The sequence below is a fragment of the Motacilla alba genome, chromosome Z (assembly GCF_015832195.1).
Source record: "Motacilla alba alba isolate MOTALB_02 chromosome Z, Motacilla_alba_V1.0_pri, whole genome shotgun sequence".
Taxonomy (NCBI): Eukaryota; Metazoa; Chordata; class Aves; order Passeriformes; family Motacillidae; genus Motacilla; species Motacilla alba.
This window is the reverse complement of record NC_052046.1, coordinates 47,093,247-47,120,052: the sequence shown is the minus strand read 5'-3', so window position 1 is coordinate 47,120,052 and position 26,806 is coordinate 47,093,247. Positions and strand designations below refer to the sequence as shown.

The 26,806-nt window shown below is 38.2% G+C and overlaps 1 protein-coding gene across 4 annotated transcripts; it reads left to right on the top strand.

Moving 5' to 3' along the window:
• On the top strand, positions 1-26,145 carry SECISBP2 (SECIS binding protein 2). Of its 4 annotated transcripts, none has more exons than XM_038125448.1 (18): positions 1-60; positions 1,207-1,304; positions 3,183-3,375; positions 5,380-5,509; positions 5,924-6,078; positions 7,193-7,280; positions 10,403-10,536; positions 11,064-11,222; positions 13,941-14,042; positions 15,372-15,491; positions 16,671-16,803; positions 19,282-19,451; positions 20,218-20,356; positions 20,802-20,931; positions 22,627-22,847; positions 23,493-23,647; positions 24,103-24,304; positions 25,057-26,145. In XM_038125448.1, the coding sequence occupies exons 1-18, from the start codon at positions 19-21 to the stop codon at positions 25,164-25,166; spliced, it is 2,481 nt and encodes an 826-aa protein (XP_037981376.1). In that variant the 5' UTR covers positions 1-18; the 3' UTR covers positions 25,167-26,145. The 4 variants fall into 4 exon arrangements, with proteins under 4 accessions (XP_037981376.1, XP_037981375.1, XP_037981373.1 ...); XM_038125447.1 differs by having other exon boundaries at positions 1,207-1,352; positions 5,383-5,509; XM_038125445.1 differs by having other exon boundaries at positions 1,207-1,352.
• The last annotated feature ends 661 nt before the right edge of the window (positions 26,146-26,806 follow it).

Below are 26,806 nucleotides of genomic sequence, written 5' to 3'. Positions count from 1 at the left end.
GGCCGCGCCCCCCGCGCCATGTCGGCCGAGAGGCGGCCGCGCTCGGGCCGCGGCGGCGAGGTAAGGGCGGCGGCAGCACCTGCAGTCCCCTGCCCCCTCCCCGGCTCTTCCCGACGCGGAGTCGCTCTCCAGGAGCCGCCTGGGGGCAGATCGTCTCGGGCCGCGCCTCGGTGCCGCTCCCCGCCCCAGAGGCCGCTCGCCAGCCTGGGCCGAGCGCTCCCGTTGCCCGTACACTTCCCTGGGCAGGGTGACTCCCACCCCTCCTTGGATCAGCCTTTGGTTCAGGACTGGGGGAAGGGTCCTTCTGGAAGGTCAAAACCAGGGGCCAAGGGTCGCTCAGGTTGGAGCCTAGCGAGTCGCTTCCCGCCGGTTGGGATGGGCAGCTCCAGACGTTAACTTCCAGTGAGCTGAAGTGTGGAAACCTTTTCTCGTTCAGAGTGGAGGGTCTGCTGCAAGGACAGGTGCACATCCCAGACACTGTAAGACTGGGTGACCAGATTCTAACCAGATTCTAATTAGTGGTAGTGTTACACACATGGACCTCTGACCTAGTCAGGTTCGGGCGTCTTAGTGAAGATACTACAGTCGCCGTTGCTTCCTGCATGTTTTGATGACATGGCAGTAAATACTTCGAGTTTCATTTCATTGTCCTTCCATATGTACATACCCAGTTTAAGTCGATGGTAATGCAGAACAAATGGAAAGCTTGTCTTAATAAATTCGTGTTGCGCTAGAAACAAGAAGGCTGTAAAATGATCATTTCAGCCTTAAAATACAGATGTGCTCAAAGTCATTATTGTTACATACGTACATGTTACAGAGTTTGATTAGTGGTAGTGTTAGTATATTTATGAATTTTAGTTTGCACTGTTCAAATTTGAAGTAAGAATTCACATATTTGCATTTAATGCATTTTGTTTTAAGCAGGCTTCTGTCCTTTACAAAACTGACCTTTGTGAGTGTTTCATGATGAATGAGGGTATTAAGTGACTTTACAGAGCAGTCAGATATTTCTTTGAATTCCTTGGTTTTATTTTCACTTTATTTTTCCATTTCCTTTTGGTGAGCTTTATTGTTTTGCATGTTTTGGTAGAAGAGAGCAAACTAACACTTTCCAATGACAGTTAAGCTCGTGAGACTGAGTGTTTTTCACTTAATAGCATTAATCTCCAAATGCATGTAGCCAAAAAACGTTTTGTTTCTCAGGGCATCAAGTTGTCAGCAGAGGTCAAACCATTTGTTCCAAAGCATGCGGCGGTAACTGTGGCATGGTCAGAACCCTCAGAAGCATGTGTCTTTCCTAGGTACTTAACTACATGCTACCCATTTGTTCAGGAACCGTCTTTGGATAAGTATGTATATTTTCTGAATCTTATTTCTTGGGGGATTTTAACCTTCTGGTATTGGGTGTTGAGTACTCTTAAAAAGTCAAGGTTCCAATATATTGCTAGTCCAACTGTAGAAATGCTTCTGCATTATCTTCATGATTTAGTTTTTTACATTTGTGTTCTCTGGGTGTATACCAGGTACCTGGTCTTTTGTTCACAAGGGCCTGTATTGTTACAGAGTGTTAAGAATTTGGTACTCTGTAATGATTGGTCTGGTTTTTGTGTGTTTTGGAAGAATCCAGTCCTTGGATGAAAGAATGGTTGTGTTGCAACCAGGCTGAGGTAGATGTAGTTGTTTCTCATCCTGTGAAATATTTAGTATATGGGGATTCTCCTAGAACTCCTCTCCACAACCTGTGCATCTCCAGAAAGGCAGTTTTGCTAAAAATGTACAGGTTCCTGAAAGTTTTGGGATTTTTCTATCAAAGCCCAGGAATGGTATTTGTGGTAAGTTTATAAAAGTATTTTATAAGGACCGAACTAGAAAAAAAGGCTACGTAGCAGGATAGGAAATAATTGAGACTTGTAAGAATCTGATGATGTTACATAGTTCTCTCATGGCTTCTTAGAGCCCTGAGCATTGGTTTGTTTGTACAATTACTGCAAAGTTAAAGGTGTTTCTTTAAAAAATCAGAGTATTATTGAGCACAGTCATCATAGGGCATTGTTTTATCCTACAGGAAATCTTAGTATTTTCAACCTATTTTCATTTGTACTAGAAATTTAACATTGAGGTGAGTATGGCCTGTTCTGTGCATTAGAGAAAGCCCACAGCATTAGCATTAAGTCAATTACTATAAAAAAAAAAAACAAACCACAACCCAGACAACAGTAGTCTTCTAATGAGTATTCTGTCTTGTTGGGACTAAGACATAGTTATATTTGGGTCTCATTTGGTGTATTTCTTCTTTGTCTGTAAACTGATTATAAGCAATGTTTTGACTACATTCTGTCAGAATTGCAACAAGTAGTATGAAGTGTGTTGAAGTGTATCTGAAGTCTTTTGTACCAATGGGAAAGTTTCTCTGTCATTATCTACACAAAATTCTGAGGCTGGCAGCTTCATGGAGAGCAGCTCTAAAAACTGAGTGCAGCTTTCTGAAACTGAGAAATTTCTATTCTTCCTAATCAAATCTGGACTCTTATGTATTTTCTGGACAAAGTAGAGAAGGAAATTGAGAGGGAATTTTTGAGCATACGTTTGAAGGAAAGAGGCATGCCCCGGACATGCTGTGTTTTCACAAATTGTGCTGGGTACGTGCAGGTCAGTTAATTACTGATTTATAATTCTACATTGCGTTTCATACATGTTTTATACTCCATAAAATGTTATACTTCCATTTTGTTATTGTCGATTTAAGACAGGTTTTAATGTTTGTTTTTTTTGCAGTCAAGTATGTGATGCATGTCATGTCCTTACACTGTGTTTTTGGTTTGTTTCACAAGAAAAAGCTTCCTGGAAATAAGCATGAAGAATCTCAGTAACCTTAAACAAGCGTGAGATCTGTAATTGCGAAGTAGACTGCATTTGAAACTTAGAAATGGATAACATGTGTCTTTCAAGATACTTGCTTAACTACATGTTTTCCCAAAACAAAATTAATTGCTTTTAAAGAAGTCTGTAGCAGTAAGTAAATACTTAATTGAAATAACATGGAATAGTTTTTTTTTGAAATAGAGCTTTCTTGTTAAACAAATTCTTTAGACGAGGAATATGTTTGTCTAGGCAACAAGTAGGTGCTGAAGGCGTGCCCCAGAATGACTTTCATTTCTTTCTCAATATCCATCACATAGTGTTCTGGGAGATCCTGCCTTCCGTGAATACTCCAGCTGCTCTTACTCGCCTGATGTTGTTGCAAATGTGTATCCAGTAGCTGGCTCACAGTATCAGTCTAACAACTCAACACACTATAATGATTCAGGAATAGTCAGTGAATCTGCTGAACAAACATATCCAGTCAGACAAGAAAGTAAGAGTCTTTCAAAGGTGAGCAAATTTGTGTTTTCTTAAAATTATATTCTCATTTTAAGTCAATCTTTATAAATGTTTGGTTCATATTTTTAAAGTGAATCATCACTCTTTCTTGTAGTGATCATCAGTGACATTTGAAAAGCATAGTAGTGCAGTGTAGTGTGCCCAGCTTCAGAATACTGAAAAGTTTGTGGAATTGTACACTTCAGAGTGATACAATTTTTCAAGCAGCATTTTTGGAACATGAGGGGAAGTAATTTTTTCTCTCTCAGAAAGAAGCATCCAAAGTTGGGGGGAGGAGGTGGGGAACGCCATTCATTTGTGAGCTGTGCTTTCTTTTTTCACTGTTTTGGCTTGGGGAGAGAAGAGAAGGGCCCTTTTTTTTTAAAGTCCTGTGGCAGCTTCCATTAACCTGACTTAAGACAGACCTGTTATCTCTAATCATCTGTTTGACTGATAAGTCAAAGACCACATCTGTTGCTGAAGGATTTCCAAGACTTGCTGCAGGTTGAAGACAATCCTCAAGAAAAGAGGAACTTGTGCTGCTGGGGAGAGGGAGGAAAGGTTCATGTTTGAAATGTAGTCTTTTTCAGTCAGAAATATACTGATGTTCTGTAAACATCTTCAGTCGTTTTTGTCTCTCTTCTGTTTGGGGATAAACTTCCTGAAACTTGCAAAATATTTTCAAACAAAAAATAGACAAACCTCTCAAAATATAAAAGGGAAAAAAACCTAAGTGTATTATAAACTCATTTTTCTCGGGGATTAGACATTGTGTTTCTTAGATTTGTACAACTGCTTTTGTTTCCAGTAGTTTCATCTGATCTGTTCTGCAGTCACATCCTTTTGCTGCACTGTACTCCCTAGGCAGAGACCTAAGTAACTTCACTGTGATCAAGCCTGTGTAGAGGAGTTGTAAGGACTAGGTCCTGAGCATGCTTTATTTGACATAAGGTACAAAGTCTGGACATCGAAAATTATTCGTTTTCTTGCTGAGAGGAGGATTATGTGCTGAAACTGTCTGGGGAGAGGATGTGCTCAGCATTAGCACAAGTGATGTAATATGAAAAAACTTAGTTAAGCTTCTGGAAGGAGTTCTGTGGTCTTTGTAGGGGCCTTGTACTGTTTATTATAGTATTTTTGTCATTTTTCTCTGTCGTATATTCTTTGGTGAACTTCAGAGAAGTGATTTATATTTGCAGCTTTGCATTAATTTGATCATGTGTCCTAACACTTTAATGATTTGCCTTTGGAGATCAAGAAATGCCTTGTCCTCCCACCCAAGAAAACAATTTTGCTGCCAAATGTCCTCTGAATTTAGTGCAGCATCCTGTGATCAGAGTTAAGCCATTTGTCTAGGCTGGTATAGTATAGTTTGCATAGATGCAAACCTGGTGCTTGTTCCTTGCTTGCTGATTTCTAAGCCCAGCTCTGCCAAACTGCATTTTGTGGAAGAATCGTAAGATTTTCATGAGTCTGTAGAATGGGTGAGTGTGTGTCATTTACAGGGATCACGTAGGTGTGTCTTCTCTAACTACTTTAGTCCAAGTTTTTTGGATGTTCTGACATCAGTCTTAAACAGTTTGCCCATGATACGTAGTTCAGTCAAAAGATGGCATGCTTTTAAGATTTTAGCCCTGTTCTAGAAGAGACTTTGTTTTAGAAAATCAGACTGAATGATTTAATATCAAATAATTTTAAACTATTGGAAATGCTCTGATTAATGACATTGCAAAGATGCAGTTGTCCAGAAACCTTGGTAAATATCCATCTTACTTGGGCTATAATGTGTGCTAAAATGGCACAGGGAACAAGGTAGATGAAATTAAATACCATGTCTCTAAATGGCTATTCCTAATTTTATTGGTTACTTGTGTTTATAATATACTAGCTATTTGTTTTGTATTAACTTGATGGTCAAACTCCAGATGTAGAGGTGGTTAACCGTAGCTCACAGCAAACTTGCTAGCTTAACGAAGTTTCAGTAAAACTTACTAAATATGTCACAAATACTTGCAGCAGAGGAGATCAAAAGAAGGTGAGAAAAAACTGGACAAGAAAAGACATGATGGAAGTGAAGCTTCTGTCAGAATTGTGAACAGGACTTCATCCCACACTTCTACATGCAGCAGAGATTCCGTGAAGCCAGGTACAAACATGTTGTTTGGTTATAAGTACATGGAGTAGATATGGAATGGGTGTCTATGCAATCAATATGCCGCATTTTGTAACTGTGTTTCTAAATCTAGAATAGTTAAGGAAAAAGATACCCTTTCCTGTGTGACTCTCTTGAGAAGGAGTGATGACCTCTTTCCTGATTGAAAAAATTAATGTAAACTGATATAAAAATTTTCTAAAATGAGCATCTGAATTTATACTTGCTTGTTCAGCCGGCGTTGTGTTTGCATGTTGATTATAATTGCTAGGTTTTTTATTTCATATGAGCTGTGCATAGCAACAGTCCTCGTGACGATTGCTGTAGTTATGTTAACTAGTATATAAAACATACTTAGAAATAATCACAAGCAAATTTAATTACTTAGGCTTTACATGCTTTATTTAGACAGGTTCAATAAAGCTACAAACAAGAAGTCAACTGAAACTCCAAAACCAGAGTCTCATCCTGTACCCACATTTGAAGCTAGCATTCTGGATTTCCACAAGTCGCAGAGTTTGGGAAGCAGTGAGATACTGAACATACACCATAAAAATACACAAGTAAGTTTGGTGGAAAGTAACACTGTGTCCTTAGTCAACTAAGTGTCTTCTTCTGGACACCTAGGATAGCCCATGCTAACCCATGTTGCAGAACTTGTAAAAATAAAACTTGTCAAAAGTACAAACATTATTAATGCCACTAGTGTGCATTCAGTATGGCAGTTTAAGACTTATTTAAATACTTTGCGAGCAAAGGAGTTCAGAGCTAGAGGTTTTAGGGCTCTTCTTCTGGTGGTGGTGTCAGTGCTTGCTGTCTCCTACTCTTTCTTACTGCTGTTTCTTTGTCTGTGTTGTCCATAGATAGAGGAAAGCCAGGTACCACCAGAATAAAAGTAAATATGTACTGGTATGGTCTAGCTTGCCTGTAGGGACCACATACATTCCTGTATGTAGCAGCTTACTGTTTTGTCTTTCACTTGGAAATAATAAGTAAGCAGTCACTTATCCAATAGTTTCCACACCTTAAAAAAAAAAAAAAAGTCTGTATTGTTTTACTTAATTGCTTTCTGCTAAAGGTTAAAAATAAGAAACTGAATTATAGAAGGAGAAGAAATATTGTTTAATGTTATTCTTTATTTCTTTGGCTCCCTGTTTGTTAGTAAATAAAATACTGAAGTATTCAGCAGTATATCACATATATTGAATCAAAGTTTTCAGTAGTGATTAATGATTAATAATTCTGAAAATCCAAACAGAATAATAATTCTGATGCTTCTGACTAGAAAACTGTCTGTAATGAAAAAAGACCTTTCTGCTAACCCTTGATTGTCATTTTTCATTATTTGTTTGAGTTTGATGATAGAATTTGTTTTTAGCATATGTGAAATATCAAAATAATTTCTTGTTTATTGTTAGAATATTGATGCTTTTGTAAAATAGCAGAAGGCATAGCGTTGCTTGTACACCTGTGAAGAGACGCCTGCTCAAATTTTGTAATACCGTAGGGCTGAAATTATGGTTCCACTAAGACAAGCAACAAAAAGGCCAGAAAGCTCCTTATGCCCTTATCTGTAGATAGGTTGAGGATTTTTAGTTTATGGTGTTTTATTGTGTTTAGCTGTGTTTAGGTCAGTGATTTTAATCCTTTTATGTTACCTGACCATCTATTTTGCAGGAAGATACTTCTGCAAAAAGCAAAGCTTCACCAAAAGCTTCAGATGAAGCAGGAGCCAGTTTAATTCCCTCTTCATGTGATGGTAGGGGTAAGTTCTTCAAACAAAATTTATTTGCCTGCATTTTTACCTGTTTGTATCTCAGCAGTTTGGAAAACTGAAGTGTGCTGAGGAGCTGTTGAAGTGTAAAGTAAAAAAAAAAACTTAGGAGCAAGCTCATTGTAAAAGAAGAAAACCCAGAAATAATGCTGCATCACTTTCTTTCAAATGAGATGACCACTTCTCACTCATTCTTGCTCATATTTCATTAGCTGAGATTTTAGAATCGAAGAATGATTTAGTTTGGAAGAGATCATAACTAACACTGCCAAGTCCACCACTAAACCATGTCCTTAAGTGCCGAGTCTCCACATGTTTAACTGCTACACTGGGCTGCCCATCCAGTGCTTGATAATGCTTTTGGTAAAGAAATTTTTCCAAATGTTCAATCTGAAGCCACCTTGGTACAAATTCAGGCCATTTCCCCTTGTCCTGTCTCTTGTTACCTGGGAGAAGAGGCCAACCCTCACCTGGCTAAACGCTCCTTTCAGATGGTTGTGGAGAGTGATAAGGTCTCCCCTGACCCTTTTCACCATGCTAAACACCCCCAGCTCCCTCAGCTGCTCCTCACAGGACTTGTGCTCCAGACCCTTTCCCAGCTCTGTTGCCTTTCTCTGGACTTGCTCCAGCACCTCAGCGTCCAGCCCACAGAACTGGACACATTCGAGATGTGGCCTCCCCAGTGCTGAGTACCAATGCCCTGGTCCTGCTGGCCACACTGTTGTCCATTGGCCTTCTTGGTCACCTGGGTGCACTCTGGCTCACGTTCAGCTGCTGTTCAGCAGCATCCCCAGGTTCTTTTCCTCTGGGCAGCTTTCCTGCTCTTCTTCCCTAAGTCTGCAACAGATGAGATTGTTGTGACAATCTGAAGGACAGAGCCTATCATTTCAGCTTGCTGAACCTCATGCAGTTGGCCTCTTCCTATCAATCCAGCCTGTCCAGGTCCCTCTGCAGAGCCTTCCTACCTTCCTAACAGATAACCACTCCTGCCTGGTTTGGTGTCATCTGTGAACTTGTTGACTTGATCGTGGTCATTGATATATTACACAGGACTGGCCCCAATACTGAGCACAGGGAACAGTGAAGAACATTGGCTCTGATATTGAGTCCTATTTTATTGTGTCATTGATGCTCAAGTGAAAATATTTCTGTAATTGCCTCTCATGTCGTTTCAAGTGAGAAAAGGAACATGTTTTGGTTATTGGAAGTCTGTTTAGTCATATGTAGATCTTATTTCCAAGAATAAATGAGAGAAAGATATTTGATTAGGCTTTATATGCATATTTATTTTAAATAGCTGGCACCCCAGAGTTTTAAAAATTTTTCTATGTCCTATGTTATTTCTGTTAAGAGAACCACGATGCTGAAACACCTCCCATTTTTTTATGTTTGTTCTTTAGTTTGGGAGTTTGTGAGGGGAAGATGGGCTTTGGGCTTTTTTTTGTTGTTGTTGTTATTGTTTACCTATTGTCTGGCTGTGGGGATTAAAAGCTTTTTCAAATTGCTTCTAGCTATCACATGGCTAGTTTCATGTGAAAAGAGTTCTGTTCATCAGGACTGTCTTGGAGGCATCACATACATTGAGATTGAGTTGTCTGAGTGCCTCTCACTGGATTTCTGTGCATACACAGACAGCACCAGTCTGAACAGTTTGGTCCTTATCTTCCCAGTAACTTCAGTAAGGATTCAGAGAGGACAGAGTGATCTGCTGAAATGCCTTAAAGGGCCTTCTAAAGATGAAATTATTCCAGAACTTTTAAAGTTATCTGATAATGGGAGTTTTTGGTTAAATACTATTGTCAATTCCTATCCCTGAGAAAAAAAAGGCAGTGGGTGGGTTGACTGTGGCAGGCAGCTAGACTTCCACACAGTTGTTCTCTGGCTCTCCCTCCTCAGCAGCACAGGAGAAGAAAATAAGGTAAAAAACTTGTGAACCAAAATAAGGACAGGGAGACTGCTTGCTTGCCAGGCAGAACAGACTCAACTTGATGAAGATTGACAATTTATTGACAATTAAAATAGGGTCAGATGGTGAGAAGCAAAAACAAAACTAAAGCCAGTTTCCTCCAACTCTCTCATCTTCCTAATATCTCCTCCCTGCTCTGAGTGACACAGAGAAACAGGGGCCACTCAGCCACTTCTTTCTCTGCAGGGTTGCAGGGACACAGCTGCCTCACCATGGTCTGCACCAGGGGCTGTAGAGGAATCTCTCTTCCAGTGCCTGGGCACTTCCTGCCTCTCCTTCTGCACTGACCTTGGTGTTTGCTGTGCTGCTGCATTCACGGTTTTTCTTACCATTCTGCCTTCCAACTCCTGCACATGTTTTTTACTCTTTCTAAGCATAGGCACCATCAGCATGGCTGATGGGCCCAGCTGAGGTTGGCCATGGGTCTGTGTTGGAGCTGTCTGGGGCTGGCCATGTCCATCTCATCACAGCAGCTACTGCAAACTCACCCTCCTACCAAATTTTAGCCATCTAAACCCATTATGCTATTTTATTGTTGAAGGGAAGTTTTTTCTCATTCTTAAGAAAAATCTAGATTGTGTTCTATCTTTGTTTCATGTTAGGAATACTTACAAAATTAATTAAGTTTTTCAAAATGTCTTACAAAACACTGGTACATCTTAGTGGTGGGGAGTGACAGTCTTGTACACTGAGGCACACTGGGAACTATTTCAGCTGCTTTGTATGTTTGTAACACAGAAGTTTTCAGAAAGTGAAAAGTACCAGTGTGGCCTTGTGCATTAAAGCTACATGACAGCTAGGAGGAATATTAAAGGAGTTTTGTACATAAACGTAGCAGGATTTTCAGTATTTTGAAGATGAGCATGGGAGTGTGGAGTTAGTATGATACAGTACAGATTTACAAATACCAGTTAATTTTGTTTATGTGTATAGTGTTGGGCAGTATATGGAGTAGTTAAAATTCAGGAAAGCTTGCTGGAGAAATGAAATGTGTGTTTTATTTAAGTCCTTCCTCAGAAAGAATATGGCTCTGCTTTATTTTCTAGGCCTTGGCTAATTAATTACCGATCCTTTTTCTTTTGAGTATTTGAGGACTATTTTTGAGACATCTTTGTGTTTACTTTTTTCCCAATGTCATTTCCTGAAGCACCTGCAGAGGGCTCTGCTCCACCACATGTGTCTTGGGCCTCAGTACTTTCGCAGCCCCCAAAGAAAATTGTTCCATCACCAGCATCTGAAGGTCTTTCCAGAGGCAAAGGAAAGCAGGAGAATGAACCAAAGGTACTTGAGAATTCTCTGCTCTCATCTAATGCCTGTCACTATGTTTGTGTCTCTTTATTGCAATTTTTTCCCTGGGCTCTCTGCAGTATCCACATTTAAAAGAGATTATATGAAGTCAGCTTGTTCTTACTAGAATTGTTCTTGTCATGGAAAAGAGTCATAGGATATCAAAAAGACAGTGCTAGCCTAGGAATAAGAACTTTCAACTTTGAGGCTGGATTTTTTTTCAAATTCCTGACCCTCAGAATAAGACATGAAACATAGAACTTTTGCCTTTTTTGGCTTAATATTTCCTAATTAAATCCCACTAGTCCCAATACATTCTGATAACAATGCAGTGTGCTGCACCTGAAGAATTCTTGCTATAGCTTGAATTTCTAAGAGATACTGAATTTTCCTTGTCCGCTTAGTGTCCCAGCCTGCATTGATTAAGATATCCTTTAGAAGTGTAAGGCTAGACATTGCATGTATTTTGGTAGGTGATACTGAAAAAGATTTTAAAGGTCATGCCACATGGTCTTTTGCAGCAGTCAGAAACAAAAAGTATTGCAAGTGAAGCTGAGCCTGAAGAAGGATCAGAAAAGAAGAAAAAAAAGAAGAAAAAGAAGAAAAAAGCAAAGTCACCCACTGACGTAGAAAGCCCTCAAAGCGAATCTAACACAGTACAGGAACCACCAAAGATTGAGGTAAACTGATTAATGATTAAGTTTTTGTTGCTGTTCTTTTAAGTGTTGAGTGTACTAGAGGATGAAGTGTTAACACAGCTTTGCACAAATTTAAGTTCAAATCCTATTTGTAGAGGATGTTAGTACAGTTTTTTTTTTCAATTGACATGTTTGTTACATCTGAGGTTACTGGTAGGAAAGGGTTGTAGTTTTTAAATTACCACGTTTGGTGAGTACAATTTCCTAAATTAGAAATATTCTGTAAAAACTGTTGCTTGGGGTACGGGGAACATCGTATACTGGGTGCTACAGTGTGCCATGGTTTTAATGATTGTCGTACAGTATTACAGTTCTAGTTGTCTCACAGCTGGAAGCAATTTCTGTGTAACACTGTTGACAGTGTTTACATTTCTGATTTTTTTATTTCAGTTTCCTTCCTGTAACTGTAATAGGCACGTATTTTGATACTTTTGTGTATCAGTTTGCAAAGGCATGAGCCTCTCCTATGTTAGAGGAGTGTTGCTGGTATGTGGTTGAACAGTGCTTCATTATAGGCCTGATATTGTACAGTATGTGCATATGTTGATTTACATGTATCTGGTGTACATAATACTCAGTCTCTGAAATGACAGCATAAAGAAGCCTTCCTGGCTGGCTTCTGTTCTGTATGTTTCAATGTGGAACATGAAGCAGAACTGTGTCTATGTGGTTTCATTATGTGCTTCCTTGTCCAGGAATGGCACAAGAAATTAGTATTAACAGACCTCTTTGTTAGAGTCTTATGGGTAAAACCAAAGATCTGCTGGTTCATTTCTTCAGGAGAATATCCTCATTTTTGCTATATGCTGCCATAAGCGCTACATGCTATGAATGAGCACTCTAAAGTGAAAGAGAATGGCAGAAGTCACGGAAAATAGCAGAATGGTACTGGGACTGTTGAAGTCAAAATTTGAAAAAAATTGCCTAGAACCGTGAAACAAGACATACACGTTGTACTGAAATCTGTGATGTGGATGCAGCATCTGTTGTGGCAGTGAAGGAAAGCTTTCTGACCTTCCTGGTTTGCTGGGAATGCTTTTGTCCTCATCAGCTTGAAAAATGAGTGAGATGCTTGTATGATGCTCTTGAAATAATCAAACATGAAGAGATAACACACATGGAGCTTCTGGGCACCCAGGAGGTTTAAGAAGGGTCTGTTTATGTGCAGCAGCTCAACAGACCCACATATTGGAATGCTCTCTAGTTTTGTATAGGTCAGTCATTTATAGACATGGCTAATAAGCGTAAATGAATACATCTGGAGAAAACCAATCCTGTCATTTCATACACATTGGTAGGTCCTGACCTCGATATCTTCCTTAATACTGAAGCTGCTATTGATAATCAGGTCAGTGCTAGTAGAACTGGTCAGACATGTAAATGGTGCTGGGAATTACTAGGAAAGTAAAAAGGAAAATGGATTATGACAATACAGAATTCCAGGACACGTCTGATCTAAATATAGTGTGGATTTTGTTTTCTTGTTTTCTCCCCATTCCTTAAAAAATACACATATTTCAACTAAAAAAGATAGACAAAAGGCTCCAAAAATCAAAGGTATGAAGCAATTTCTGTGGGAGGCAAGACTGAACAAAATTAGGACTTCTCAGTATGCACAAGAGATGGCTAAATGGCAATATAGCAGTGGCAAGAAAATAAAAAGGAAGTTACTTGACCTTTCTCCTAGTGTTTGATGTTCTTACAAATGGTAAGAACAAATACAGGGAGGTGTAACCTCTCACTGAGTGCTACATTTTAATTATTCAGTTTGCTGCAGGATGTTGCAAATGTCAGAAATCTATTTGCTTTTCAGAAGCATTTGGAAAGACTTACTTAAGTCTTCTAAGCGAAAAGAGTGTATTTGTGAAATATTTTCTCACTTCCTTGCAGTTGCTTTTTGCCTTACTTGCAAGCTTCTTTAAAATTATTTCATTGGTTGAAGTGTGTCACTCCTTGTGCTAGAGCTTCCTAGCTTGTGGTGTTTAAATAAAGCCTTTCAGGCTGGAAAAAGTCTTGGTGTGTTCAGTGGTACTGTATCACAGCTAAAAAAGCCTCTCAGAAAGTGGGAAGAGAAGCAAAAACCTAGCTGATGGGTTGGGGTCATTGGGATGGAGGCAGTGGGTAGTAGTGGCAGAGGGTGGCAAGTATAGGCCAAACTTCAGCCTGTCTGCATTTGATAATCCAGATTCTGTGCAATGGATCCTCTGCTAATAAAACTTCCTGTTGTGTGTAAGCCATAATAATTTGAGTAATTTCTATGTTTATTCCTGTACTCTAGTACATACTGCCTGTTCTGTTCTTTACCACTCACATGTTTAAGACAGAATTGCACATCTGGAGACTGTACTGGAAGAAGAGGGAAGTTGTTTGCAAGGCTTTTAAAAGAGCTGAAAACCACTCCTTTAGGAGCTGTTTACCTCTAATGATTTCTATCAACTGACAACCATAACAAGCTTCTTTTGGAAGCATTTCTGTTACAAGCTGTTTCAGCCTTGAATTTGCTGCTGCATAGAAGATTTAACCATTGTCGTACTTGTCATAGTTGGTGGCACTACCCTTGGCTTCTGAATTTTTGTACATTGAAACAAATTATGATAGATGTTTGATAAACAGGGAGGAAATTGTTGGAGTGTAGGAAAAAGTTTTGAAAATATGGACTTGATTGTTCTTATGAAGTCATCATCTGGTTTATTTGTTTAGGATGTTGAGGAGTTTCCTCATCTGGCAGCTGCTTCTGATAGGAGAAACAGGGTAGGACCTCAGAAACCATCCTTTACATCTGCAGTCAGCAAGCAGTCTGAAGTAAGTAATCTTGCGACATTATGTGAATCAAATGTCAATTATGAATCCACATTGTTTGGGCTTTTTGAGGTTTTTTTACATGAGTGAAATAAATCTCAAGAATTAATTTGGAACTGTGTTCACTATGCGGATGAATCCTAAGCATATATGATAAGGATTGAAAATGTGATTGTTCTGTCAAAGTCAGTAGTATAAATAATAATGGTAAAATTCCAGGTTTCAGTTGCTTTGAAATGAGTTTTGTTACTAAAAATTTTGGTCCTTGGCTTTATCTCCATGTGAATTTTAGTGGTTTAAAAAAAACCTCAAAGCACAAGAAAACAAAACCATTGTTTGCTTTGTTTGAGGCAGTAAATAGCTTTGACAAGGAGGAGTGAGTAGCAAAAGGCACAGCCGTTGCTTAAAAAAGATTTATTTCTAAAAAAGGTGCCGTACGCACATGCAACTCAGATGAAAGCAGCCCTTAGCTTTGTAGACGTAAGTGGGATATAACCCCTCAAAGCTTACATAAATTTCAGAGATGTGATCTTTAGGCTGCTCATATGCCTGTAACAAATACTTGAAAATGAAGCTGTCTTGCTAGTTTTTTTCTTCCAAATCTGAAAAGCCCCGTGAATGTGATTAAGTGGTACGGCAGCCAATAAATAGTCACCCTTCTAGAAGGCCACTTATGGTCTTCCCAGAGCCTTCTCTTTTCCAGGCTGAACAGCCTCAACTCTCTCCACCTTTTATCAATAACAGAGGTGTTCCAGCCCTCTGATCATTTCTGTGGCCCTCCTTTGGCCCTGCTGTAACATGTCCATGTCGTTCTTGTGCTGGTGATCCCTAAACTGGACACTGTACTCCAGGTAGGGGCACACAAGAGCAGAGTAGAGGGAGATAATTACTCTTGTCAATGGGCCACACTTCTTTATACACGTTTGGCTTTCTGGGCTGGGAGTGCCCATGGCTGGCTCATGTCCAGCCTCTCAGCCACCAACACCCCCAAGTCCTTCTCCCCAGGGCTGCTCTCCATCTGTTCATCCCCTAGCCTGTGTTGATACTGGGAATTGCCTCGATGCAGGTGCAGCACCTTGCACTTGGCCTTGCTGAACTTCATGAGTCTCCCACAGGCACACTCCTCAAGCCTGTCAAGAATGCCATCCATCATTCTGGATGGCATCCCCTCCCTGAAGGAATTCCCTAAAGCCTACTCGGCTTGGTGTCATTCACAGACATGGTGAAGGTGCACTTGGTTTGAATTTAATATCGTCTTCACCCTTTTCCATGTGTCTTGTTTTTATATATCTTTTCTTCCTCTCTGTCACCTTTTCTTTTTAAATTCCTAAGATCCATCTCTCCAAAGAGCCTTGTGATAGTCAGTCTCCCTCCCTGGAGGAAACTCCCAAGATGGATGGACTGTCAGGGAAACAAGCTTCATCTTCTGTATTAGAAAGAAAGAAAACTCAGGTAAGTGAATTCATGTTGAAGAGAAGTTCACAACTCAAAATGGACAAAAGAAATGAGCCTATTTAAATATAAGACTAAATCCATGCTCATCTGGGATTCTGCATTCGTACTTTGAGATAAGTGACATGGTCACTCTTCTAATCTCTCTAATTAGAAGCAATCACTGGTAGTAATTGCCAACCTCCAGGGTTTGATATAGTGTTTAAGGAAGAATACAAACTTTTCATTAATGTCTGTGGGTTTCAGATATCACGAATTTTTCTTTCACCTGTTTTACTTGATCATGGCATAAATCCAGTCCAAGCTGATTGTTGTAAGGAGCTGGGAACCTCCTAAAAGTGGTTCTGACAGAACAGGGAGGCAAGGAGATCCCCATATCTTGAGGCAAGGAGGAGAAATATGGAGCAACAAGTGGGGTCAGGAAGTAGTTTCGTGTTGGTGAGTAGGTTCTGGCACAGCTCTGGTGCAAGCTGAGATCCCAGTTAAAGACTGAGGAGGTCATGTTCTGTAACCCTGTTGTAACACAAATTACAATTAATTGATTCCTCCAGATAAGACTTCTAAAAGTGCCAAATCCAACAGTCATTTCCTTTGCATGTTTTGCTGTGGTAGTTTGTTCATAGTCTTCACCACACTATTCATTTTTATTCTTTTTATTTTCTGCTTTATTAAATATGAATCATGGCTTTTGCCTTCTCTTCAAAGCAGAGAGAAAGATGAGTGCTTATAAGGAGCTGGTGCAAAGATGATGACCTTTCTTTTTAGAGAGATATTGGAGATAATGATCTGTGTGTATTGCAGTCATATACTCTGGAAGAATCACAGTAGTTTTTATATACTTCTAAGAAAACTTTAAATTCTGGTTTGCCTTTTATCTCTTTCAAAGATAGATGACAGTCTGACCAAAGTGGGACCCTGATATAAAGGCCTTCCTTTATTGAAGACTTTATACTTTTATGCTTTGTTGCAGTAGCATTTTTTAAAGTTACCTGAACTGTTTCTGATTTTTTAATATTTTTGGACATTAAAGTTGATGTTTATTTGAAGGCCACTGAGTGACATTAAAGATCAGAAGTATTGTGGGTAAAGATGTTAAAGGAGTGTTTTATATCATAAAAAATAATGGTCTTCACAGTCTGAAGTGGAGGGCATTACTAACTGGTGCTGAACTTATTTCAGGAAACATCCAGGAGCAGTGGTAAGAAGAGTCAAATTCCAGTGCAGTTGGATTTGGGTGGCATGCTTGCAGTCTTGGAGCAGAAGCAGCAAACAGAGAAGTCAAAACAGTCTCCTAAACCTGTGGTATTTTCAGGTATTGGTTACTGTGAAATTTCCTTTGTTTCACCTTAAGCTATTTTAAAGTATTTAGACATTAAATGTAGTCTGATTTCTGATCTGTGGTGATCTCTATGCAGGCAGGAGCACAGTTCACCAGATACAGGAATTTCTTTCTTTGAAAGAAATTCAAAAAGCATGGCAGTCTGAATTGTTTGACAGAAGACTTCTGGAAAGAAATATCTTAAGGACACTGATTTGTGAAAGAGTGCCTTATATAAATACAAGGCATGATTGAAATGTTGCTTTGACAGAAACACCAATGTTTGTGGAGATTTTTGCTCTCCTTTATGTATGTGTGTTATTGTTCTGATCTGAACAGGCAGGAAGGGGCTACACAGTAACAAAGGCTTTCTTAAATCTCCTCTCATGCTAGAAATCGTGGAGCTGAGGCTTGATTGAAAAAGCTCCTTTGCAAGCACAGAGGTTATATGAGAGTCAGGCAGCCCAAGCCAAAGGATGAGTTCTGATATACCTCTTAACTGTGAAATAATTCATGTTAACAGAATGCTAGGTTTTGTTAATGGAAAGGATCTTTCAGTCCTTTATGATGCATAACCGGGAAGCAGAAGAAAAGCAGCTCATTGCCTTTCTCATTATAGGTAAAAATTTAATCTTAATTATGCTGGTGTAGTATATTTTGCAAAAGGAACCACGATATTTGGTAGTATTCAATGACAGTAAAATTTCTCTTATTTCAGCAAAGTTTTTTTTTAGTAATTATTTCAGAAAGAGACCTAATCATAAGAGATTTCATCTCACAATACTTAATGTGATAACTGAGATTTTAAATATGAAGCTCAAGATGCTGAGCATCGGTGAGATTTTCCTTCACTAAGTTGAGGGAACTTATGAGATGCTTTTTTAAAGTTTTTTTTTCACTTGATCTCCTTTTATTTTCATTTGGGTCCATCCAACTTAATGCTGCAGAGGTCCTAATAACCATTTTTGTTTCTATAAAACTATACAGTGCATGGGTTGATGAGTAGATGGTGGGCCACAAAGGTATGGATCAAAATACCTGTTTTCTAATACTAAGTTTCCTGTGCCTGAATCTGCTGCAGAAGAGAAATTGATGTGTCATGTTTGTATCCTGGAAGCATAAGGCAGATGTTACTTTAGCTTTATACTGTTTTAATGTTCAGTACACCATTGATTAGGTGTGTACCAAAGTACAGCTCCAGTTTGCAGAGTGGCATCATGCTGACCTCTGTTTCCAAGAAGAGGACAGTGAACAAGAAAGGAAAGGAATGTGATCGCAGACAGTTGTTTTTATTCCAGTTACCACTTCACATTATAGATAATACTGGTAAAGTCATCAATTAGGAACATGAAAACTGTGAACTTGAAATGGTGATGTACACATTAAGGAAATATGTATCTGCAGGGTGTATGCTTATTTATTGCTGCAAATCCAACTTCAATTTTTGTAGCTACCTATGCTGCACATTCTTGGCAGTGTTCTCAGTTTGCCTTTGATATACAGAGCTGAAAAAGAAACATCAGTGTAGCAGTTTTATGATGTAAACTGTTTACAGTAAGAGTACTGCAAGTTATGTGGGAAGATGTGCATTTAAACACTGTGGAAGCAGTAAATGAAGATGGCTTATGACAAGCTGCCAGAATATTTTCGTGTGTTTAGAGGAGAGAGGTTGCCTGAGTCACAGAGGGAAGTGTCAAGCTGGTTCCACTGATACTTACTTAGTCATCCTCTCCATTGACTTGCTAATGTGAGCTGCTTTATGTTGCAGGTAAATGAAGTTTGACAAAGTGCTCTACAGGATACAGTGGTTCCTACTGATAGTGAGGGAGAGTAGTTTATTGGGTATGAGGTCATGGTGTGGAAGATCCAGTTTTAGTCATTCTCCAGTCATTTAAAGCTCCTGTGCTCTAAACCCTCTGAAAATATGCAAGTAAAGTGGACATCTTCAGCGAGCTTTGCAGGTTAAGCCAGGAGACTTAGCTGTAGCTTTGCATTACTCATGACCCATTTGCAAGTGAATTCCATCTAGATTCCTTAAGGTGTAACAAAAGGTAGGTGTAAATGCTTACGCTAAAATCTGTGATACTGCTACTCAGTATTTATCGTAACCCAGTACAGAATCTGTGGTGGAGGAAGTGCCACCACCATGAAACACAGAAATTCCTGAAGGTTTACCAGGCCAGGCATGGTGTGGTGTTGAAGGTAGCTTGGACTGCAGTGTTTGGTCAAATTCTGCTTTTGAGACAGAGGTTGTGATTCCAGGGGTATAAGAGAAGTAGGGAAAACAGCAGTCTTTTGTAAGGAGTATCTTTTAAAAATAACATTGTTCAATGATACAGGGTTGCCTGTAAATATTCTTAATAGCAACACAACACGATTTTAGTATGTGTATACCAGTCTTAAACTTGAAATTGGATTCTAGTTCATGTATTTGTTTTAGTTGTCTGATGCAAATTTCTTCTTAAATCTCAGTTGGTGGTGCCATACCATTGCCATCTAAAGACCCTGCTACTGCCACAAGAAGTCACCGTTTAAACCAAGGAAAGATGCCTCACAATCCCTTGGATTCCAGCGCTCCTTTGGTGAAGAAGGGGAAACAGAGAGAAGTACCTAAAGCAAAGAGACCAACACCTCTTAAAAAGGTTCTCTTTTTTTTTTTTAACCTGAAATATTAAAACTGTAGGATAATATATTACTCTGGGAGTGTGTTAAGTAAACCCTCTCATATGGAAATATGCATCTCAGTGTCCACTTGTCTGAATTCAGTTTAAGCTTTGCTTGGTTTCCAAGAGGGTTGGGGTAGAAGAGGGTAGTCTTGCTAAATGGTGTATATAAATTCCCAAAATATATACTTTCTCCATTGAATCAACTGATAGATGATAAAGTGCCACTACAAAAGTGTCCACACATCATTGGTACAGGGAGACATGCAAAGAAATATTACTGGGTTTGGTAAAGATGACCGTATTTGCAACTGGGGAAAATGGATCAGAGGTCATATTTAATGTTTCTGTGCTCTTCCAAGCCAGAACTCCAGCTGATTCTGCAGCAACAAGTGTTAGGTCCAACTTGTGATGTCTGTTGTATCTTCCCTCTTTGCCCATTCATTTTGCTTCCTGTCACATCTTCTATACAGAGGGTTATTTTAACTTTAGTTCTGTCCTCGTAGTTTATCCCTAATAAATATTTTCTCCACCCATATACTGGTAATCAAGGTGAAAGTCTTTTCCTATGTAAATTCAGGAATTATCTTTCCTTCTTTTTATGTGCAAATAGAAAGAGGGTTGTAAACGTCAGATGCTAGTGCTGAACCTCTTTATAAATGGTGTTTGTGTAAATATGTCGTAAGAATAATGCTTTGTTATCTGTATGACATCAAATTGGTTTGGTTTTGATATATATTTTTAGATTATTCTGAAAGAAAGAGAACAAAGAAAACAGCAGCACCTGTTAGAACAGAAAGCAGCACCAAAAGATGAAGATAACGTTTGTCAGACAGAAGGAAATGTTACTGGAAATGCAACACTTCTACAGGATAGTCAAGCAGGTATCTTTTGAGGGAACCTGTAATACAGTATGTAGCTGGAAATTTGAGCACTTTAGAAAACAAGTACCAAGTACTGCCAAATGAAGGTTGCAACCTCAGAGTTTTGTGAGATTCCCTTCAGGCATATCTTGACTGTAAAGTGGGCCAAAGCTGGAAGTCAGTAATAGGGATTCTGATTACTGTTCCACACTTCTCTGCCTGGTGGTTTTATGATATGACTTTCCTTTGTGAGGAAAGTTCCCGCCTACCGCTGGCACTTAATGAGGTTTGAAATGAGAAAAAAACCCTATGAGATTAAAAAAAAAAGGTTATACCTGTTTCCCTATTACCACAGACTGTTCTAATACTAAAGTAGTGACTCTTCCATGCATGCTTGACAGATTAATCTCTTCAAAAAGCTTTTTGGGCTGTCTTTTCAATTAAAGTGTCTTGATTTACATGATAGCTGTTCTGGAAACTCAAGCTGCTGAAGGGTTTCCGGAGCATACAGGGATCAAGGAATCTAAAGAAGGTTCTGTGACTACAAAGCAGCTAACTGCCACTCTTCCAAAAATCCACAGCAGAAATTTTAGAGAGTAAGTATTGATTGTATTTATTGATGGCTCATTTTACACAGTACCACCAATATGGCATTTTTCAAACAAGGTAGTCCAGTTGCATTCTCTGCAACTAACTGGAGTTTAGACTGAAGGCTCTAAATCTTTTTCTTTCAGTGTTTCTGTAAGCTCACAAAAAATTCTAAGCATAGTGTGTTTTGTGATTCTCACTTGAAAATGCTTATTTCTTGAAGGAAAAAAACCCCAAATTCGCTAGAGGCTAAGGAAAGAAAAGAACCTGCTGTTAAAATATAAGTACGTTATATTAAATGATGGGGTAACAGCTCAAATAAGGTGTGCTACTTTATTTCTTAAACAGTATTTTTAGTTGTAGTTCTGTTTTCTACTGCCAGACCAAACAAAAAAATGTAAAGAAATGAGATGACATTTTATGTTGAGGCTGGGCAAAGAAATAAAGATAATACTCATGAGTTATTCTGTGCAGTTTCAGCTAAATGTTTAAGATGATGTGTATACACATTTCTTTATAAAAAAGAAATAGTCATTACTATATGTGAAGAGGTCAGAGATCCAGAGATAAGAGCTTGAAACAGTTTCTTGAGGAAAGCAGTGTCTTAATTTTCAGTTCCCCTCCCATAAAGCAAATCCACCACTGGTGGTTTTTTTTGCAGGTCATGTCATAGTAATGGTTAATAGTGATACAACCATTCCTGCTGTGTTAATTCTTAATTTAACTTCTAATTGCAATAAAAAAAAATGCTTAGTTTGTGTCTATGTAACAGTGTTTTACTGAGAGCACAGTTTGGGTTGAATATGTGAAGGACAACTCAGTTTACAGGATGTAGAGCATTCAGCAAAGCTTAGATTATTTTCTTTAGATCAGGTTTTTTAGTGTTCCAGTAGATCTGTCTTCAAGACTTAGTGAAATCAATAGGAAATAGTAAGTAAAAATTCTTGAAACCTAAATAAAATTTTGAAATAATTGTATCTCTAAGATTCAGGATAGATGTTGTGATCTCTTCTCTTTATCTTATATGAATTTGCCACTGGCAAATTTTTCTGTTGACAATGCAGTGGATACATCTTTAGTTTTTCTCTTTGATACCCTTCTTCACCAGAACATTCTTATCTTCTCCAGAGTGTATTAGGAAGGAGGGTGAATCCTTTCCTTATGAACACCATGAACACCACAAAGCCATAATCAGATAAGTGAAAAAGGATGTACATGAATGTAGGGAGGAGGAGTGTGATCCAGTTTTCCATGTTTGGTGCACATAGCCTTGAACTTATAGAAATAAGTTAGAATTTTGTACTTTGGTTGCTGTACTTTAATTTATATATGTAAAAATAAATGCCCTCAGAAAAATGCTTCAGTAGAAAAATACATGTACATACCTATTTCTTGGAATAAAATGTATATCTATATATAGATACAGATAGATAGGTTTATTGTACATGTATAAATGTATTTTTAATGTAGTGTGATTAGGAAGTTAAACAAGGAACAAAACTTTTTCCTCTCAAGTTTTCAGACACTAAAAATAAGTTAATTTTTCTTTTTGTGTATATAACAAGTGTGTTTGGAGTGGAAACAGAAAAAAATGCAAAGACATAGAATAGTATTTTAAATGTATATTTAACGAATTACACATTTAAATGTTACATATTTGTAATTTTAGTGAATGTAACCATTTGATTGCTCCTTTCTTCCAGTTACTGCAGCCAGGTACTTAGTAAAGAAGTTGACAGTTGTGTGACAGATCTCTTAAAAGAACTGGTTCGTTTCCAAGATCGCTTGTATCAGAAAGACCCAGTAAAGGCCAAGATAAAACGCAGGCTTGTTATGGGTCTTAGAGAAGTTCTGAAACATCTGAAACTGAAAAAACTGAAGTGTGTCATCATCTCTCCTAACTGTGAAAAGATTCAGTCAAAGGGTAAATAAGTTCTTAAAAAAAAACCCCTCTGTTTAATAAAAGAAATGCAAAAAAGAAGGTTCAGCATACTGACAGCATTATTATTATTATTGTTGTTGTTATTATTATTATAGGAATTTATTTGAGTATCCTTTGAAACCCAGCTGTGCAGCTGAACTGTGAGCTGAGTCTAGGGTAAAAATAAAAAAAAAAAAAGAAAAAAGCACTTTGCAGCTGAGACAATCCAAAGGCTGCTGATGCCATCCTGCCATCACAAGGAGTCCCACTGTATCAATCTCTTTTAGAACACGGACTGACAGTAAATCACTAGTGATAGTTTCCTAAAAGTTGTCATTATTTGCATTAATTTATTGTAATTGTTATAATTATTGCCATTTAAACAATTCCTTAGCAGCTGGGTCTTTTTTGATACTAGATTAGACTGTACTACATATATAGTAAAATATGAAATAGAAGCAGTCTAAAATTAATGCTAAGAATTAAGAAAAAATTGTCAAGTTGTCCTTTAAAAATGGATATTCAACGTTACTATTGTGATATAAGGAGTAGTTTCAGAATTCACCCATAATCTTGGGATGTTTTTTGCCATATGTTAACAGCATAGTTCTTGAGCTCCAGTCAGCCTGATTGTGTTGTCTGCTCCAGGTGGGCTGGATGAGACCCTACACAACATTATTGACTGTGCCTGTGAGCAGAATATCCCGTTTGTTTTTGCCCTTAATCGCAAGGCCCTGGGCCGCTGTGTGAACAAAGCAGTGCCTGTGAGTGTGGTGGGAATTTTCAGTTATGATGGGGCTCAGGTAAGCTGACATAAGTCACTTCATGTGTTTGTTCAAAAAGCTTCACTTTTTACTTGGCAGAGGAGATGAAAATACTGTGACTTTTAAGGGTTTTTGTTTGTTTGTTTGTTTTGCTTTTGCAGACTTAGACTCTTCATCACAGGTCATATACATAGCTTATATGAAAAACTGATTTTAGAAGTATAGGCAGTCAGCACTGTTAAAAAAAAAAATAACTCTTGCTGTCTTTTCCTGACATCCTATTCCTCTTTATCTCCATCGATGATTTTTTTCAAGAGAACTGCTGTTTTTATAAATCCTGATAAATGCTGTGTCTTTCATGTCTTCATTCTACTAAGCTGCTCAACTTTTATGCATGACCATACACATTCTGAATAAGGAATACTCACTAGATTTTCAAGGAGATGTTAAAACTTACTGCATTATTTAAACTCTTGTATTTTATATTGCCATAGGACCATTTTCATAGAATGGTGCAGCTGACAACAGAGGCTAGGAAGGCCTACAAAGATATGATAGCGGCTTTAGAGGAAGAAGCTAAAGCAGGACTAAGAGAAACCCAACCCAGCATCTTAACTCCTGAATCTGAAAAAAATGGCTTGTTAGAAACTCGTAAAACATCTTCCAAGGACTCAGATGAGGATGTACCAAATTACAGTAAGTATTTACTGATTTGCATTTTGTTCCATTTTCATTCATAGTGCTCATCAATTCTGATTTTCATTGAAACAAATGACATCTGCTGTAGTCATTAGTAGGGAGGGAAGGTGGAGATGAATTCTTGGGTTTTTTTATAAATCTGAAGTTAGTTTTTACTGAGAAAGTATAAAAGAAAATTACTCCCTGAAATCCACAAATGGCAGGCAGTACACATTGCTTTGCTCAAGGAGGCTTAGCAGAGCTCCTAATTATATTTCTATTTGTTTAAAAATACTTTTAAGATTAATTGTGGATGTCCATAGTCCATGACTATGGTAGACTAACTTTTGTATTGAAGCCTATTTGTGATGCGCCTTCCTGTCCACAAGCACTCGTTTGTAGAAACATTTTCCTCCAGCTCTGTTCTTAAGTCAACAGACAATGCAAAATATTGCAGATAGAAAGTTTTTAAAACTTACTGGGTTTTTTTAAAGTTGGAACCATCTTTAGGGTTAGCCTTACTTGAGTAGAGTGCTGGACACAAGGAGCTCAGTGGACCCCATCACTCTTAAGTTATTCTTGTGTGTGTCATCTGATGTTGCGTAGGGTAAATGCCAGCATGCCTGTGTGTCAGCTGATCTCAGCACTTATTTTGAAGGGGAAGTAAAAAATCAGGATTGACTTTTCATTTTAAGTTTTTCCTCTAGTATTATATGGTAATACGTTGATTGCTGTTTTTTCTTTTTTTTTTTTTTCCCAATATTCCCTAGTTAAAGTCTGGAAGAGAAAACTTGAAGAAGAATATAACCCATATGCACTAGAATTGGAAAAGAGTGCAACTGCTGACATGGCGATACTGAATTTGGAAGACCATCAGTAAATCCAGATCCAGCTCTGTTGGGCTTTTATTTTTTCTGTTCTGTTTATCTTTTTCTTCTGTTAGATCCCTAGGAAGAAGGTAGCAAAAATAACATAATCTAAAGAAATACCTGAAGTTAGCTAAGCAAATTGTTGAGAATCCCTTAATACAGAATATACACTGGAGCACATGAGGCACTGGTTAATGTTTTTATGTTCTGTGTGTTTCTCTGATTATTATAGCAGATGACAACACCAAATTGTTGTAGCCCCAAACCAATTGAAGTGGCTTGGCATACTTTAATGATTTATGGACTAGCATTGATTTCTTGGGTAGAATATACCAAAAAAATCTGATAGAAAAATAATTTTCTTCTGGAAGAGTTTCCTTGAGCCAGAAGGGGCTAAAGGAGAGTTGCCCTTAATTTTTAACTCCTGTATAAAAAAACTTCAGCTGTTGTTTGATTGTGGGTGTGTTCTTAATTTTTCTTCTAAATAAGCCCACTTAGAAGGGCAGGCTGCTATCAATGTCACTTTATTCTAGTCAGCAACAAATTAATTAGAGGCAGGTAGCTTGATTTAAACTAATTAAGGAGGGCCATGATGACAGAGTTCCTAATTAGCTCTTCTGTGTTGTTCTTTGGGGATCATACATGAAGTGTGAAGGAGATAGCACAGACTACAAGGGTCTGAAATTCCTGAAGTGAATGTGTTCTCTTTAGACTTTTTATAAATTTTATGTTTCTGTTGCTACTGAGAGTAGGTTATCATAGATCCTGCTTTGAAGTTAAAGGATATTGCAGGACAGCAAATGTGTTAGCCTGCTTATCTGTACTTTCTCCTTGCTGAGACTCCTCATTCCTTCTGTTTGGGGTTGTGTTGGTATGTTCATCTATGAGTTTTTGAGCAATCCCAGTTTGTATCTAAATAGAAAAAATTTATATCTTATAAGAAATGAAGTTTGTATCCTAGAGGAAATAAAATTTTAAAAACAAAATGTGTTTATAGTAGTGGTGGAGCACCTTAGTGGGAATGGCCTATATACACACTTTTTTGAGGACAAGCCTAAAGAAGGTAATTGAAGGGATGCACGTATAACTCATGTCAGCTTTTCTGAAAGGTGATACAGATGCCATATGCTGCTCAGCATCTCTGAGGTGTTTCTGCAAGCACTTCACCATACTGAGCATTTGTAGTGCAATACTTTGGAAATTAGCTGCCTTGTGGTGATAGAAGTGATATAAACACTTCAAAAATTTTTAAATGCAAACAGTTTTGTAGACTATAAATTGTATAAAATCTGTTACAATATATTAATTCTATAAAGAATGCTTGTGACTTAAATAAGCTCGTCTTGTGGGAATTTGGTGATACTTGAAATGTCACTTTTGGGAAGGAACATTGACAAGGGGAGCCGGCCTTATGCTGAAATGCACTAGTTATGATGATAATCTTTTTTGTATTAGTTCCTTCTAATCTTAAATGGAAAGTGGGGTTGAAAGGTGCCAGTGACAAAACATGCTTTTGGCCATCATACACCCTTGATGCAAATGTAAGTTGTGGTTTATTCATTTATACCTGTGCTACTTGGATACACATTTAAAATTCTAGAACTGATAAACCCAGTCATTGCATGGAATGAGGATCAGTTGGTAAAGAAGT

Bases quoted from the DNA above. Each gene is read 5' to 3' on its own strand.
- SECISBP2 (XM_038125445.1), top strand. From the start codon at position 19: ATGTCGGCCGAGAGGCGGCCGCGCTCGGGCCGCGGCGGCGAG. The intron at 14,043-15,371 runs GTAAGTAATCTT...TAAATTCCTAAG, and splicing joins CAGTCAGCAAGCAGTCTGAA to ATCCATCTCTCCAAAGAGCC. The intron at 23,648-24,102 runs GTAAGCTGACAT...ATATTGCCATAG, and splicing joins TCAGTTATGATGGGGCTCAG to GACCATTTTCATAGAATGGT.